The sequence below is a fragment of the Chelmon rostratus genome, chromosome 4 (genome assembly GCF_017976325.1).
Source record: "Chelmon rostratus isolate fCheRos1 chromosome 4, fCheRos1.pri, whole genome shotgun sequence".
Lineage (NCBI taxonomy): Eukaryota > Metazoa > Chordata > Actinopteri > Chaetodontiformes > Chaetodontidae > Chelmon > Chelmon rostratus.
This window is the reverse complement of record NC_055661.1, coordinates 9,932,511-9,950,605: the sequence shown is the minus strand read 5'-3', so window position 1 is coordinate 9,950,605 and position 18,095 is coordinate 9,932,511. Positions and strand designations below refer to the sequence as shown.

The following is an 18,095-nucleotide window of genomic DNA, read 5'->3' as shown; positions in this document are numbered from 1 at the left end:
TGTACGGTCATAGTAGGATGATTGGAAGACATTGTCCTTTTTTGAATGAAACCCAAACACATGCCTTTAGTGCTTGAGTGAATAGTGCACGCTGAAAGAAGACTTCCCAGACTAAGTTAGCCAGACAGCATTAGCCCGAACACAACCAACATTCATGTCACATCAAAAACTCCTCGACACATTCAGAGCAAGAGGCCGATCGGTGACATTCAGCATTCAACAAGACTCCACAACCACCAAATACGACATCAATCAGTCCAGAGGCACACATCCACAGACAAGACGGGTGAGGAGGCGAGTAAAGAGGTGGGCGGGGTTGGCTCCTCCCCCAGTGCAAGTGGCTCTACCTTTTTTGTGGGCAACCGTCCTGTTAAAGTTTGCAAGAAACTGGCGCTCTCAGTGTGCGAAGACATGCGATTGCCACAGCGCTCCATGGCCTATGGGTGGAATGAATGGAACGGTGACAACAAGGTTAGTGGAGGAGCAACGGAAGAGTGGGGTTGCACCTTTTTCCTCAGCACACAGGGAAAAATGTGTCTGCTGGGTCACACACACCCACATGCACACTGTGTGATCTCTTGCACACACTTGTCACACATGAAGACACAAAACAATTAAGACACAGGACAGGCCACAACACTGAACAGTGTTGTAACCATAATCTAAAACAGTCAGGTACATCAGCGGCTAAAGCTTAAAGGTGGGATGCAAAATGGCTGCAAAAAGGGCCGTGAGATCAAGTGAAGACATTGTATTGGTTTTCTTTTCCTTGATTTTACAGCCATTGCTTAATGAAGTGCCATTCTGCATCCCTACAGGCGAATACAATACTTCAGAGACATAAAATGGGAAAAACTATCCTACAGTTAGAAAGGTGAAATCTCTGGTTAAATGCTAATAATGTATGTGTTGTCAATGTTGGCACAATTAATTTAATGGTTACTTGCTGTGATTTTATGATCACAATATGGAGAATTAATCTGACCTTGATTTCTTATTCATAACACTGAATGTGTTGTAAATCAGTGACAAACACAGGCTTATGTCATGACAACTAAAAATGACAGAGGACATAACATTGCATGAAGATGGAAAGTGAAGCTGACAAAGATGTCACACATGGAGACAGACACACACTCACACTCACAGGTATACCATGCTCCAGTGACAAAGTGAATGCTATGCAAGGTGAGAAGAAAGTCATGCAGGGACGCTAGCTGAGAGTGAAGACTATGAGATTAATGCAGAGAGAGTGAATGACTGTGTTAGAGGCAGAAATGAGAAAAGGAAATAACAGATGAATAAAATGAATGTAAAAAAAAAAAATGACTCTGCTGATGAAGATGATTTCTAACACTATTCTTTTTCTCTATGACTGACCCCTGTTTACTAAAACACAGCAGGCAAGCTTAAGAGAAAGAAAGGGAGGCCAACAATGTTCAATAAATTGCTGCCATGAAGATCTCTGGCAAACTGGCACTGAAATGTACGACTATGTGTCTTCATGCAAGTACTGAGAAAAAGGGAGGTGTTAGATGTGGTAAGTGAAGAGGGATGATACCTGAGACTCTAGCATGAGAGACAGAGGGTCATGGAGGCGGCTGTGACTCCCATGTATGGGATCATGGGAGGGTTGTGATTTTAAGTTTACAGAATACTGTAATATTGTGAAGTTTTGGTCTTTATGCATGTCTTTATGTTACGCTAGTCAAGCTGCATATGCTTCAGAAACCTCTCTAGTTTAGATGGTTGGCAAGCATAGTAATGTGACTTAAAACCTCCAGAAGTGGCTTCACCAAAGGCTGAATCTGTAAATGAAAGATGTTGTCAGGACAACAGAACATAAAAAGTGTAAACCTTAACATACATATTTGGGGGGATATGGATTGCCCCAGCTCTCCCTTTTCTTTCAATAACTCAAACACAAATAAACCAAAACTCCCAAATATCCCAGTATCCCTTCACGGTGAATAGGGTGAGTTGTTTTTGCAGTGAGGCAAAGTGGAGGATGGGGCATTCATAAAACCACCTGCATGGTTTCTGGAGCGGACCCAGGGCTGGATCCCCAGGGGGCACTCTTACAGCCCATGGTGTGCACCCACGAGTTGGAGCGGTCTAAGCCCTAGGCGTGCCAAGGTCAAAGGACACAAGGCAGGCAGGAAGCAAGGGAATGAGCGAGCAGCACGGGGGAAGGAGGAGGGAAGGAATAATGACAGGTTAAAGAGATTCAGAGGTCAGGATTGCTGAAAGATGCCAAAGGACCAAAAAATGTTAGCTGTCAGTAAATTACACAGGAGCAAAGCACATGGTTCTCTCTCTCCCTTTCTGTGTTTTAAAAAAAACTTCCCCTCCCTCAGAGACAAGACAAGAAAGGTTTAGTTCAGTATTAGCAGCAAAGGGAACATTCATCAAACAAGGGGCTGCATTCAGTCACTGTTCAAGTAATTTTGGGTGAAATAAAAAAATGCTTGACGTGGGAAATCACAAATTGTACAAGACAAAATACATGACAACATATAAATTAAATGAAATAAAGAGAAACAAAGAAAACCAATACAGACTGACAAGACTAAACAATTCTTAATGTCTTCAAAAGATATATGACTATTGAAACACTGTATCTTCTTGCCAGCATCTGCTTTCCGGTGTGACTATAAACTAAATGTCTCTCGTGCCTTTCACAACCTGCACGCACTAAGCATTGTGTGTGTGTCAGGTTGCTGTTACAGCGGTTAGAGAGATAAGATGTCCAAGTTTGTGTTTACACATCGGCAATACAGTTTACATGTTGATAAAATAGTCCCCTGGGTCTGTGTGCACATGGAAGGCCTCTGCCTTGATGTGGGTTAAGAACTGTAGATTCAGTATAATCACCTTGTATGAGCACGGCTAAAACACATCACAAACCAATGAGATTTGCTTGGCTACAGCAATGTTAAATATTTAACTCTGATATCGGACATCCACGCGCTGTGTGGACAAGCCAAATATTGCAATCGGACTAAGAGCCCGAAAAACATATCTATCCCTGCTGGTTCTGTCTACATTAGGACCACGTGTAACATTTGTGTCTTTTATGCCTTGACAGACGATCAGCTCAACTCTGGCTTTATAAAAGTACTGAGACAAAAGAAGTTATGGGCTCATATATAACCAAAGACATTTTTTTTTTGATGGCCTTACCTTGCTGCCAATGATGGAGCGGACCTCATCGTCAGGAGAGGTGGGTGTACCGGAAATGTCAGGGTTACTGTTGCTAAGGCTACGGGAGCGGTTGAGGTTGAGGCTGGCTGGTCGAACAGCTGAGCGAGCCATGGTGGCATAGTGAACGGAACCTCCCAACCCTCCCGGGCCTGGGACAACACACACAAGAAGCAAAATGGGACAACTGGGATATGATATTTTATTTATTTATAAATAAGTACTTCCAGTAAGCCATTGTAGTCCACTGACATGATGGTTGCATGTCAACCCTGCTCCCAATGCCATCATAAAATTGGACTAACGCTGCCTCTCATCAAAAAGCCAATGTAACACAACACATCGCCATGTGGTGAACACACAGGGAAGTAGTTCAATGTATTTATTCATAAATGATTAGCAATCAATAAGTCTTGGCAGTAGATGGTTATTTAGCTAATGCAGAACGCTGCTGGAAATCATGTACCACACATCAAATGCTCTACCAAAATGGAATATTACATGAAGAAAGAAATGTAATTATAATATTAGAGGGAAGAACAATTGCACACAGAATAAGATGTACAGTGGTTAGCCATATCTACCTGTTGAGGATGAGTTGGGGTCTTTGTTGGGCAGGCAGAAGACAAAATAGATGAGGGAAAAAGCAAAAGATAAAAAAGAAATAGAAGAAGAAAAATTATGGCAGGTAGGTTTGATAATAGACACCCAGTGAAGGCGAGTTGGGGGTTGGATGAGGTTAACTTAAAGGAGAAAACAGAAAAACAGACATAGAATAAAGAAAATATGAGGCAGTTCGCTGTATTGACAGTAAAATACCTGGAGAAGGTGAGTTGGGGTCAGTGCTGGGCAAACGGAAGACGTAGTGGATGTACGAGGACAGCAAGCCGTTCCGGCCATGCATGTCCTGGCTGGTGTCCAGGTATTTATGAAGCCGGTTCACTATAGATGCCATGACCTCAAAGGACGCTTGGCCCAGATTGACTGAAAAACACACCCACACACACGCAAGATGAACTCTGGATTTTGCAATGCAGGGGTCGGTTGGCTGAACATCTGCCCAGCTGAATCTTATTTGTGGTTATTACATTTTTAATTTTCCTTATTTCAGACTATTTGTTCATAGCAACTAAAAAGCTAAAATTCAAAATATCAAAAACAGTAATCACACATATACCGTATATCACACAGATTACATGTTATATACAACAAAGATATCATCATATCATCATATGAAAGGATTGGAATAAAACTCATCAACATTCCCAATTCCCCAAAATGTCCCGAAAACACTCTTAAGGCACATGTGAAATCTTTAGATTATATTGACATGTTCCTTTTCATGGGTGCATAGCAAATGCCATGACAAAATTTAGAAAAACCTTAATATATAATTCATCTTCCCTGTAAATAAAAGACAATTCATATGTCCAGATTGTGGCTCAACTGATAAATGTAATTAATTATCATACCTATCTGACCAGCAATGACTGGTGGCCGCACTACAAGCAACACCAACTTGTCGAGGAGCAGGTGAAGGAATCGAACCACTGGCTCCAGCTGGGAGGAGTTGAGCGCTGCAATGCTGGACTTGAGCTCGGCCTCCAGGTTGTTCTCCATGATGCGCATGTCTCCTATCCTGACTGGGAACATATGCTCGTCCAGAGCATGTACCAAGGCGAAGAACTTATCCAGGTACTGGTCCTGGAGAGGGAGCGGGGTAGGGGTGCAAAGGAGAGGAGAGAGTGAGAAAAAAGACAATGCAGGAGGGGGGATATATACAAAGACATGGATGGTGAAAAAACAAAAGAGTAGAGCGATGATAAACATGGATGAAGAGGAAAAAACACCAACACATTCAAGTGTTTAAGGTCGAGTAAGGTAGAGAGGAAAAAGGGGGAAGCTGATAAACAAAAGTATGCTTGGGTCTACTCGTCTGTGAGTTTGCTCACCAAGTCCAAACCACAAAACGAACTTTACTACAAGAACATAGCAGAATCCAGCAAGTCTAATCTGTGCCAGGAGGAGTGATTTATGAGCACATTAGTCCCAGTTAGGCTCCTGGGGACCACAGTCAAGCCCTCCACACCCAACCGACACAGAGATGGAGTAGACCCCAGTAAATTACTGGGGAGGCGAGTTTCACCCACTAATGAACTGGTGCTTGGAGGGAATTACAGTCTAAATGTGAAAACACTGTGTGTTTGTTTCTCTTTGCTCTAAGTGAAATTTAAATGAAATGATAAGCTGCGTGTGATGCTTATGAAAATCTCTCTTTCTATGGCAAAGGGTGTTGCAATAAAACTGTTATTCTTCATTCCTTAAAAGCTAATTATTTTGCTATTATAAGGCTTTAATGTTCCAACTGCATTTTCCCTCTGCTCAAATATATATACTGATGACTGAGTAAGGAGAGACGATGAAGCTTAGTCCCAAAATCCCCTGAAACACTGTTAGTAAAACTACTGTATACAGTACTGTTACCTGTGTGTGGATGGTTGAAACAGTCACCACTTCTACATTAAATACTCCTCGATGGTTGTCAACCCACTTCATCCCTGGGAGAGGAACCTGAAGTACAATAATGCCAGAGTAAATCTCTGCTTCATTGGCAAAACAAACATTTTACAAGCTGTGAAAATGAACGATTGATTCTGCTCAAATTAAGAAGAATTAAAGGCTGTTGCAAAGGGAACTCAAAAACAAAGTCATATGTTTAACACTTAACCTGGGTTGCCTGCAGTGCGATATTACTGAAGATCTTGCAAAGCAAAGATAAATTCTTTATTATGTAGTGAATATATAATAAGAAATTTCATACACAAATTCATGCATTCATACTTTAAACATTTAAAAAAAAAAGCTATCTTACATCTGGTGAGAGAACAGAGTAGGATTGTGGTGGTTTTTCCAGAGATACGGGCAGACAGAAGTGTCCTGTCCGCAGGCGCCCATTTTGCAGCATGGGGATCCACTACAGAGAGAGCAAGAAAAAAACAGATCAAAAGAGAACATAGAAGGCAAAAAACACACAGAGGATAATATTATTTTTTATTTATTACATATTCTAAACTCACCCCACTCTCTTTAAAGCTTCAGATGAACACTTGCACATTTGTCTAAAACTCTATGTGTTGTTTAAAACGCAGGGAGAGAGTGTGTGCCTGCGTGGAAGAGAGAATGGCCCTAACTGTGTATATGTGTGAATGAGTTGACACCTATGCCTGCATGAATGCTGCAATAAATAAAGGAGGGTGCAATCAGCTGTAATTTACAACCACAGTAACATCCTATGTGGTCCCTGCAGGTGTACCAGTGCCTGCTACCTACTGTGTATCCCACAGGGGTCTCCAGCGGTGTGTTCTGCTTCTGCTGGCAGCTGACGTGGTAAAATGTGAAGAGGATGTGGTGGTGGTCCGACAGGGAGGCAGGCAGCTTGATCTTGACCTCGTCATGAAAGTCAGGGGATCTGTTCACAGCAATTAGTAACAGTAATGTAAAACTATTCAGCAACAGTGTTACATGCTGCTTTCTATTCAATAAATTGATAGATTAGGAAAGACAGCCATGCAAAATAGATTAGTTTCGGAACTACGTAGACAGGTTAAGTCATGTGGTTCAGGATGTCATCTCAAGGGCATTCCACTTTATCCTAACAGTTCTAATTATATCCACATTGACTATGGATCTTCCATTGCCTGAACAGACTATATAACCAAACAAAAGCTCCCTTTGAACAAAGCTTTCGCTAGGCCACAAGGGTACAACTGCTTTTCTCTAACGATTGCCTTCTCTTCTCTCATGGATCTTCATCCATGCACGTACAAATACACAAATCATCTGAAATCGCCACATATTCTATTTCCAGCTGAGTCCATTTATAACTTGGGAATTTTTTTGTCTAGGAGCAGACAGAGCAGGGGATCATAGTGGAAGTCGACTGATCTAAAAAGAAAGAATTTACATAACACATCATAATTCACTTCAGCTGAATTCTTTATAGTCCCCAAGGATGAAACTGTCTGCTGGCCAATCAGCAAACCCACCAGGATCGCCTTAGAGCTAGAAATGACCAAAACTGCTTAAGGAGGTCACAGAAGGGCACTCATTTCTCATGGGAACAAACATTTTGGTTATCGGCCCAGCAAAAGAAAAATCCTCAAGGGGGAGCAGCACTAGAAGCAACTTTTATCACGGTGGAAAAGATAATGTGTTATAGCCTGAGCATATTACATCAAAGCCAAAAGCAGACAGAAGCACAATTGTGCAAGATTTTGCAGATTACAAAGCATTTGCTTATTATCTTTCCTTGTTACTTGATTTTTTCATATGTTCCTTTATAAATGTTGACAAGAGAAATATTGTGCCGTTTCTGAGAGAAATGCAGACTGTTATTGACCATTACCTATAAGCCTGTCTAAGGGCTGGATTAAGTCCTGATGCATGACTGTCCTAGTCGCAGCAGCACATTATTCACAGGTTGATTAATTTTAGCCTTGAAGGTGTGACCCCTGAGCGACAAATGACAAACCACTGGATGTCGTAAAAAACACATAATAGCGGTGATAAAATATTAGAGACCGCTCCAGTCTTATGTAGAGATGAAAGAAACTTATGCCAAGGACACCACTTGACAATATCCTGAGGGTTGACTTAACCTATTCTTTAATGAATGCCATCAAAGATAGGGTAATGGAGGGAAGAGAAGTTGTTGCGCTGATGTTAAATTAAAGGAGAATATTTGTGAATTCAGTTTTTAATCTACCAATCTCATGAAACCATATGAGTACAATTATGTCAGGCATTTTTCACACCTTACAGTTAACATAACATTGCCAGGAATCACATAAATAATATTGTAATAATATTTGACTGAATATGCATTATGAAAATATGGGAATTATAAAAGAAAAATGCTACTGCTATAGAGCTTTAGGTCAAAATGGTTGGATATTTGGATTAGTGTAGTTTTATCTATGCTTCATCGTCATTCCAACCACAGGTCCCCTACAGCACTCTACCGAGACTATTTCAACCAAAAGATGCCTGAAGACAAAGAACTTACCGATTATGGTAGACAACAGCAGTATAGGCTTCTTTAGCGAAATCTGCACAGCTTGACTTCCCAAATATCACCTAGGGGATTCAAAAAAATGTTTTCGGATGGTCATGAAGTCATGTTAGAATGAAATATACCCATTTGTCAACATGCACTGACGCAGAGCAAATTTTGGTAGCATTGACACAGCTGTAGCAGTGCTGCTAGTTTGCTGAACTGGGCTGGCTTTACCACTCACTTTATTATCAAAAGGTAAAAGCCATTCGTTGTCAGCTTAACAACACATATAACTAAGATGAATGAGTAGACAACATAATTTTTTTTAAAATTTGTTTTCTTTTATCTTCGATAATGTAATTATGCATACCGGCATTGCATTGTTCGGGTCCTCTCCATTCATAAATTGCACTTTGACTGTGATGTTGCGGGCGGAGCCTTGGCGGTTGGCAAAGTTAAGACTCTGAGGGTTCACATACAGCAGATTCCTAAAAGTCAGACATGTGCAGAGACACAAACACAGACACACATACACATCATGAATTATCTTGTTTTGGAAACTGTGCCAAAGAAATAAGATAACCTATAAAACTCTTGAGGTAATGGGTAACATTCACAAAAAGGCATCTGAAGTTAGACATCATGTATGCAAAGTAAAACACATTTCATAGCATGTAAAATATATGAACAGCAATGCCAGGTACTTTTGCAGAAATAAATACATGCATTCATGCCATAAACTAAGAACAATATTTAAATCCATGTTTTTACTGTCCCTTAGGTGGAATAATAAAAGGTGCAGTGACAAGTAAATAATAACATGGACTCTGCATCTCTTTGAGTTATGCATATAGCAAAATACCATCTAAGTCAAGGGTCTTTTAAAGTGTCTGACCTAGTTACTGAGCATAGTTACATCAGATTCCATGAACTGCTAAATTTGAGAGGGCAAGGCCACCACGGTAGGTAAAACATCCTCTTATTGGTGAATACGGGAGGCTTGGCCTGTCAATAACCATGGGAGGTGCAACAACCTAAAACTCACAAACTACATTTTTCAGAAAGGTGGGAGCACAGGGAGGAGAGTTTGACTAACTGTAGATGGCCACTGTCTAAAAAGTCAGCTGATGACTTGAGAGGTGCAATGAAAAATTGTCATCCTCAGTGCAAAGCTGATAACATTTTGCATGATCACACAACTATTTTTGGAAAATTACAGGATACAGCTCTCTACAAGGTGTACCACAAACCTCACAGCAGTAGAGAGTGAGTGATAGTCATCAAGAGAGTAACCATCATGTAAACAATTCAAATTACATTACATAACAGCAAACTTTCTCCCGGCAGAAATCTCATGGTGAGCACTGGTTGATTCTGCCTTACAGCTTCACAGCCAAAACACACTAACATGCTGTAACATATTAAAATACTGAAACTGCGCTGTACTATCAAAAACACTGGTTAGTACACTGATGTGAAAGCAGAGGAGGCTCTACAACAGGGAGTGCAAAGTAACCTGGGATCAGCTGACAAACCACAATGACGTAGTCAAATCTGTGGGGGATGGCCCCACAGAGACCACAGCTGGAACCACAACTGACAAGGAAGCGTGGGAATCTGGTCTGATGATTCGATTTTGCTCATTCTCTTCTTCTGTTCCCCCCAACCAGCATGTCTTGACAATTATAACAGAAGCTTTACAGAAGGTTGTTGAATTTGAACGAAATACACGCTAAGATAGCACTAATGACAGTATCACTGATTGGCCAGTTATTCTCATCTAACTAAAATATAAGGAGTGTCTGTCTGTCTGTCTGCATGTATGTTTTACTGTCCTTCGATTTTCTCAACAATTGTTTATCCAATTGACTTTGCACTTCGGTATACACATTCTGGGATATTACCAAGGATCCAAGGAAGTGCAGTGTCAAGTGTGAATTTATAGAGACCCCTATAAAACTTTAGATTAGATTAGATCAGACTTTATTGATCTCAAAATGGAGAAATTCACTCATACATAAGCTCTTCAGAACACACAAGGGATATATAATATGAACATAGTTAACAGGGAGCTCTATTAACTGTTACACTGCTAAATGGCATGTTGGATACAGCTTGTTCTCACTTGTTTGATACAGTACGTTCAAGAATGGATGAAGAAAGAGAGACCAGAGATGTTCCACTGTACCAAAGTCTTGTAGATTTGTCATTGTGTTTCGCTAAACTAAAGTATTTCAAGGATCAGCAATGGTTCAGAACATGCTTTTGTTTCCCAAAATAGCCTGATCTAAAATAGTTAAATAGCCTTGCTCCAAACTGCTCCAAAGCTTTTATCAATGACAGCTGCCAGTTGCTTATCTAACATTCACCATTAAGTTGAGAGCTATTTTTGATTGAAATGCCCTCCCCTAATTGCGTCCTGGGCATTACCATTCAATAAGTTTTCAATTTTGTTTAGCTAAACTCAAACATTCCATGCCTCGACTCCACCCTCGCTCCACTTCTTTGTCCATTTTTGAATTAGCTGGGAATTACGCGAAGTCAGGCACTGTCAAAATGGCAACGGTTGGAGCCACTGTCACTGAGCTTCGCAATGGCTCTTCAAAAACCTGTGGGGGGATGCCACAGAGACTATGTCCATGTTTATACAGTCTATAAGCAGCACTGGATAACATCCCACCAATACCAGAAATTATTTTTCACCAATTCACAGATTTTGCAAGTGTTCCAAATTTTAGATAGAATGAGTTTAAAACAAAACTGTAAGATGCAGTTAGAATGAAAAATGATCTTGAATCAACAAATCTTACATATGCCTAAATTCAAGTCAACCCAACCCTCAACTTTTTTTTGAAAGTACAAACATCTGTGAAAAACTGGTCAAGAAGTTAGAGATCTGTGTAAGTGCAGCAAAATATGAACAAGTTTTCCACTCTAAAAAGGGCCTCATCCCACACAATAATGACAGACTCAGCCAGTTGTCTGCTACAACAGTGTGTGAGCATGACTTTTTTAACCTGTTATAAACAAAGGATCGGGCGGTATCCACACCATCCAACCATGGAACAAAGGACTGACTCACAGCACGTTATCAGGGCGGTCGCAGTGATCAACGCATAGAATTACAACTGCTACATATGGTACCACAAGAATTTCTCAGACAGTGGCCATTTTTCTTATCACTGATAATATAAATAAATAAAATAAAATTTAAAAAAGATAAATATAGACCTACATAAGTGCTCATAATAACAGGCTCTGACAGCATTCCTCCCAGGCGCTGTGAAACAGAAGCGCAGAAACAGCATCTTAGCTCCAACAGATTAGAGATGTGCTGACAAAATGTACTTTGCCATTTAGCAAAAAAAAAAAAGAATGTCCGGATTCCAAAATTGAAAACCGAATACCTATCCAACAAACAAACACCTGTCTAGCTGATCATTTTGGTCCAGCCCTTATTAGAATGCATTCAGTTAAAACGAACAGTGGACATCACATTATTTCAACTGGTTGCTGAGGTCGTTCAGTGCCATGTTTGTAATTTAAGTACTTTAAATGAGGCAAAGACATGGCAGCTCCACAGAGAAATGCCCCAGCAGGCAGGCCATGATGGGTTCAAACCCTTAACCCTCTTGCTGTTAAGCCACAGTGCTAACCGCTGCACTGGCATAAAGGATACTCAATATCATTTCTGGCTTTATGCTGATCAAGCAAATTCCTGGCACATTCACTCATTCCGTGGCCAATTTTTTCCTTGTCTTTCTGCTATATTCATATGAAAAAAGTAGCATCCCTTCATTACTGAGAACTGCAGTCATCTATCCCTATAACCGCAAATTACTAGAGAAAGCTCATTAAGATGACGATGTGGTATTTTAAGGTGCACTGTTACAGCCAGAGTGCTAAAATGTCCCATTTTAAACCCAAGCTTATCAGAGGCGACAGACCAAATATCACAGTATTTTCTGCTATTTGTGATTATGTACATTTTTCATAATGTCATCGTCTTTCCCTTCGCCATTCAAAGTGACTGATCTGCTGAAGACTGAAAATATACTTTAATAAAGTAAACAGTAAAATTCCACAAACGTTGTATACATGCCTGCATTAACAGGAACCAAATTTGAGCTTTGATTAACCAAAAAATGCAATGAAGGCCTGACATAGCAATCTAAAAGGCTTCTTCACACCACATAACAGGACAAGCTTACTTTTGGGGTTGGGAACCACATGGCTTAGACTGCCAAAAGTATAAATATTTATATTCCAATTAAATACTACACCAAGTCATTTCACTGATTAGTTCCTCCTCCCTCTCTGGCTGAAGGTGGGCATAATTCACAAACATTTCAAGTCTGTGTGAAACAACTTACTAAGAAATTCTTTTTTATGACAGGACTCCCCGCACAAGAACGCACCATTAAAAGCTGCAAGCTAATCGGTAAACTATACATTCCCCATTTCATGTTTGGTGGCATTGAAAAATATCACACAAGGCATGACAAACTTGGTGGGGAAAAATGACAAGGGTGAGCAATAAAAACGAGATGATGAGTACACACTGTCCAAACTCTCCAACATCATTCATGCCCAGAAGCTCAACCCTGGCACAGATGACAGGCTCATTCCCCTCCCTACGCAAAGAGAGAAGCAGGGAGTGAGAGGAAGAGAGCCTGGTGCTGGGCTGATTCAGCAGGATGCTAAATCAAACCCAACAGCATTAATTACACACAGTATTATCAATCAGAGCAAGTGTGTGCAGGGTTATAAGGTTTGAGATTGATCAGACTGACGATCCATCAAAAACCTGTGATGGCCATTGTTGGCTTTCTGCTGATCAGCTAAAGCTCTGCACCACAGATGGAGAACAGGGTAGGGTGTGGTATGGAGAGGGGATTGGGGTTAAACGGGTAGTAGAGAGGAGGGGGGGTGTATATGTCATTTGCTCACTGCTGTGATTTGTTTGTTTAGGAGAGGGAGGGCTTGCGGGGGGGATTTGGGAGGAGGTAGGGTACAGAGCTAAAACATAGTAGGGTTTAATGATCAGCTAATCCCCCCCCTCCTCTACTGAGAGGGCAGTATATAACACAGGGCCGCCTGCAGCTCTCACATCATTTAAACAGCAAGTAAGTCTAGGTTCTAGGCAGAGGGAGAAAAAGACTGCCGAGAAGAGGGCAAAGTAGAGGAAAGCAAGAGCAGTGAAACACTGTGTTAGAAAAGATTCTACAATCCTGGATTGGACAAGAAAGTCATGATGAAGCTGTTCTGCCTGTTGCTGCTGCTAACAAGTTCCACTGCTGCTGTCCCTCTGGAGTCCTCAGGTAGAGAAGAGTACCCCACCGTGTCCTCCCAGGTCTTCACCACAGCACCAAGCCCAACTGAGGCAAAGTCTCGCTTTGCCATGCTGGATGACGTCCGTCTACTTGCAAACGGCCTCCTGCAGCTAGGCCAGAGCTTACGGGAGTTTGTCCACAAGACCAAAGCCCAAATCAACGACATCTTCCAAAAGTTGAACATTTTCGACCGTTCTTTTTACCAGCTCTCAGTGGTCACCTCAGAGATCAAGGAGGAAGAGGAGGAGCTCAAGAAGACCACCAATTTCTTGAAAGCCAACAATGAGGAGATCAAGAACTTGTCACTGGAAATCAACTCTAAGATCAACGGCATTCTGCAGGAGCGTACGCAGCTGCAGAGCAAGGTGGGGAACCTCGAGGAGAGGCTTAAGGGACTGTCGCAGAGCATGGTCCCTGTTGACCAGCTTAGTGAAATCACAACGCTCAAGGTAAGCAGCTGATATGTGCTGAAGCAATATACCTGAGTTCCTTATTTAAGATTGCATCAGTTAGTGGATGATATGTGCACAAAAAAAGCCAACAAAACACATTTTAGGAATTCTACTAAACTGTGTAACATCAACCAGCATGCCACTTAAATTATTGCACATTCCACACAAAGAGCAAAGGTCCCAAGATAAGCCTATGTGGTAACATGTATCTTCATGTGACCATGATCTATTGCTGTATTACTGTAATAATACATTTAGCCATAACACATTCATCATTATAACAGAAAAATGTGTTTACTGTGGCCTTTTTAGGAGGTGATTGAAGCTCAAGAGAAAACAATCACCAATCTGCTGAAAGCTGTGAGGGAGCAGCATGATCAGCTTGACAACCAGAAAATCAAGATTAAAAATCTGGAGGAAAAGGTAGAGAACTGTTCAACAAGTTTTCACAACATTTTGTCTTTAAAGGCTAAACATCTGCTACCTGTGAGAATCGATACTGGTACTTAGAACTATCTGTGCAAATTCTGATTTACATGGGAAAAGAATAAGAATATGGGAGGGGAACGCTGCTTTTTCTAGAGCTGACAACATAATTTAACACTGCACATGAATTTGCACTCTCTTGCAGATAAGCTTTGACAGCTATCAAGATACAGTCAATAAGCCAATGGATTTAGACACTTCAGCTTCTGACATGTTTGAATATCTGACAGGAAACTCAACTGACCTGGAAACAAATGGTAAAATTCCTCCAAACGTAATGTCAGTTATTCAAAATGCTGCCATGAAATATGAAATGTCTTCCAAGGAGAAAGCAAAGGTTTGGGGAAATTTGAATGCCTTCCATTTTAAATTTCATTCATTGTGTTTCAGACCTCTCTACGGACTGCAGTGAGTTGTTTAACAAAGGAGAGGCAAACAGCGGGATCTATGTTATCAAGCCAAACCAATCTGAGCCATTCAACGTTTACTGTGAAATGGGTTCAGGTGGGTGAGACTACAGCAATCCTACTTCTGAGAGCATCAAAGAACTGTTTCTGTATTCAGAGGCACCGATGATGATGCAATTAACAAAAAACGAAAGGTTATCAAGCTAGATAGCCACAGAAACAGGTTAACCAAAAGGGCAGACAATGGGGGGATATCCCACCGACATTATCTACAGTATGATAAGGACGCTTCCTGATCCTTGTGTAAACTTTTGTGTGGCTCGTACGACAGAAACTCAATTTGAAATATGTTTCCAATCCATTCTATAGACGGAGGTTCAACTGTAATCCAACGCAGGGTTGACGATTCGGTGGATTTTGACCAGACATGGAACAAGTATGAGAAAGGCTTTGGAGATCTGGAAAGTGAGTACTTTTATCATTTGCATCATCATAAGTAATTAAATGCATTTAAAAAAAAAAATACACTTGAAACTACTCCCTGTAGGCCTGGTCATAGGAAATAGTAATTATTAAATACCAGTTGTGACTGACAAAGTGACTTCCTGTATTGTCTGTGCACACAACAAGTTTGGGCAACTTTCTCTGCAGAGCTCACTGGCTCAGACAGCCGCTTATTGATGCCGTCAAGCCATATTTTAAAATAATGACTCCTGCAGGCATGAATTCTAATTGCAACCTTCTTTCACAACTACCTACATTATGATTACAGTTTCGTGGAGCAATCTCCCATAGGCCAATGGAAACAAGGGCATAGACATGCATGCCTGGTCTGATTAAGGAAGGCTGTCTCTGAGCCAACTGGAGACAACATTACTGAATAAAAAAGTTACGTGAGAGAAATGATCAATACTAGAAAAAAAAGTCTGGGAAATTTTGAATTTTAAATTAATGAAATGAACTCTACAACCTTTGGAGATGTCCGGCTGAAATTAGATACGAGATGTCCCAACAAGATACAAACTGACTGGTGTGTGTGTGTGTGTGTGTGTGTGTGTGTGTGTGTGTGTGTGTGTGTGTGTGTGCAGAGGACTTCTGGTTGGGCTTAAAGAAGATCCACAGCCTAACCCAGCAGGGAGTTTACATCCTGCGTATTGATTTGGAGGACTGGATGGAGGAGCAGCACTGGGCTGAGTACCGCTTCTCACTGGATGGTCCATCAAAGGACTACACCCTTCAGGTCAGCCAATTCTCTGGTGACCTGCCTGACGCCATTGGCAACAGCACTGGCATGAGATTCTCCACAAAAGACAGAAACAATGACAACCATCGAAACTCCAACTGCGCTCGCAATTACACAGGTAAACGGTTTTACAAGCTGATTCAGCACAAGGGCCTCATGGTGACCTGTATCTCTACCATAGCCATAAAAAAAAATAATGACAAGTTTTGCAGGTATTTCTGCTATTTTCTGCACTCAAACAATGGTTGTTTGCGAGTATAAAAACACTCATCAAAGAAAGTAATTTTGTTAAGAACAACTTGTAAAGACCAAGTATTGTTTATATAACTTATGTCTTGTATCCTGACCCTTTGGCAGGTGGTTGGTGGTTCAATGCCTGCGGAGAGACAAACCTTAATGGAAGATATTTGTGGTTGAGGGCAAAAGGACGCTCAATGAGAAGGAAGGGCATGCATTGGAAGCCTGGCACTGGGCCGTCATATTCCCTGAAGATGACCAAGATCACTATACGACCAGTGCGTACAGCTGAAAGCTTCAACTGAACCCCACAACTCATAACTTCTTTTACAACACCACTGGCTGTTTTCACAAACATTAATTTCTAAGGCAAAAGTGAAGTAAAAGTCATTTTATACATCTATGATATTCAAATTCTATGTTTATCTGCAACTGCAAAGTGTCACAAGGCAGAATATGCAGAACAGTCACAATGATGCAACCTTGCCACAAGGCCATTAACCTATTGGGTCTGATGCAGCAGGGACAGTAGAATTGTCATTATGCAACATCTGCAATCACTTGCAAAATGGACATATTGATCCACATCAGTAACCTGATTCAGTGCTGACTGCAAAATGTCACAATACTGCAGCAGAAAGAAAGAAAACTATGGCACTAAGGTAATTCTAAAACTGAGATTGCTTGGCTATCTTTTCAGTGAACTTAAATATATTCTATCAGCTTCTATGTTAGCTATTTAAATGTGTTTTATCTTTGTGATGAGAAACGGCTGCATGTTCAACAGGTTATTACATAGAGCATGCAAATTTTACGCCAAGGTTCAAGAGAAACACTGCATCCTAACATCTCAAAGAGCCCCTACTGGTAATTTTTTTTTCCAATGAAGGCTATCTAAATTTTGTCCTGGTATTTTACACTGCTTCATTCCTAAGTGGGAGCAACGTCAACAGTCAAATACAGAACAAAATATTGGAGATCCAAAGCTTTTGCAGCATACTGATGATGTTTTTCCCTGTGTTTGTTCAATGTTTTTTTACTCTGTAAAGTATTTAATCTATGTTCATGCTATATTTTGATTTATGCTGGTATTCTTAGAAAAAACACCCTTTATGCATGTTTCCTAAGTTATCGAGTCATATTGACTCTTGTCCATTATTAGACCATAACTAACTGTACTGTAAATGTGCCTCATACTAACACATCACCCTGACAAGTAGCTCTGTGCTCTAACAAATCATATTTATGAAGACAAAATAAAAATCATGATTAAATGACTGTCTGGCATGACTACATTTTTATATAGTGTGATTTACAATTTTGTTCTGAAACAAATAAAATCTTAGAGGAGGAAAACAAAAGCAAAGATACTGACTTGTAGTGCTATATGTAAGATGAAGTACTGGCTGCCATTAGAGTCAATAAGACCATATATTAATTCAGAATTGAAAAGCGTGGCCCCTATAAATGTGCTTGCATGCTCCCATGTTGCTACAGTACAATCAGCATATATACAGTTAATATCTGTGGTAGTTCAAAGTATAAAGTTATTTTCCAAATAACTCTTCTTTTCAGGGCCCATATCCCACAGGTCACAGCTTATAAAAACAGGGTTGCTTGATAAAGTTTAGTAACCTGGAATCACTGCTCAGGTTCAATGACCTGATAAAGAATATGTGG

General features: G+C 40.6%; 2 protein-coding genes across 12 annotated transcripts in view; one reads left to right on the top strand and one right to left on the bottom strand.

Annotated features, from left to right (window-relative positions):
• dock7 (dedicator of cytokinesis 7) overlaps window positions 1–18,095 on the bottom strand; it is a 49,632-nt gene that overhangs the window by 20,181 nt on the left and 11,356 nt on the right. For 7 of the 11 annotated variants that reach the window (XM_041935449.1, XM_041935451.1, XM_041935452.1 and 4 more), the window contains exons 15-24: window positions 8,628–8,745; window positions 8,267–8,337; window positions 6,532–6,670; window positions 6,074–6,175; window positions 5,686–5,772; window positions 4,674–4,905; window positions 4,021–4,185; window positions 3,786–3,806; window positions 3,184–3,353; window positions 348–437 (exon numbers count right to left, since the gene is read on the bottom strand). In XM_041935449.1, the coding sequence (XP_041791383.1) occupies window positions 348–437; window positions 3,184–3,353; window positions 3,786–3,806; window positions 4,021–4,185; window positions 4,674–4,905; window positions 5,686–5,772; window positions 6,074–6,175; window positions 6,532–6,670; window positions 8,267–8,337; window positions 8,628–8,745 (1,195 nt within the window). The remainder of the gene's footprint in view (window positions 1–347; window positions 438–3,183; window positions 3,354–3,785; window positions 3,807–4,020; window positions 4,186–4,673; window positions 4,906–5,685; window positions 5,773–6,073; window positions 6,176–6,531; window positions 6,671–8,266; window positions 8,338–8,627; window positions 8,746–18,095) is intronic. The other 4 variants (XM_041935454.1, XM_041935455.1, XM_041935458.1 and 1 more) reach the window with 1 other exon arrangement.
• Window positions 13,490–17,624, top strand: angptl3 (angiopoietin-like 3). The gene is made up of 7 exons (XM_041935464.1): window positions 13,490–14,039; window positions 14,355–14,465; window positions 14,674–14,785; window positions 14,919–15,032; window positions 15,305–15,400; window positions 16,024–16,296; window positions 16,536–17,624. Exons 1-7 carry the CDS (start codon window positions 13,509–13,511, stop codon window positions 16,718–16,720), a joined length of 1,422 nt encoding a protein of 473 aa, XP_041791398.1. The 5' UTR covers window positions 13,490–13,508; the 3' UTR covers window positions 16,721–17,624.

Coding starts and splice junctions, on each gene's coding strand:
- angptl3 (XM_041935464.1), top strand. CDS start 13,509: ATGATGAAGCTGTTCTGCCTGTTGCTGCTGCTAACAAGTTCCACTGCT. Junction 14,040..14,354: donor GTGAAATCACAACGCTCAAG/GTAAGCAGCTGA, acceptor TGGCCTTTTTAG/GAGGTGATTGAAGCTCAAGA. Junction 14,466..14,673: donor TTAAAAATCTGGAGGAAAAG/GTAGAGAACTGT, acceptor ACTCTCTTGCAG/ATAAGCTTTGACAGCTATCA.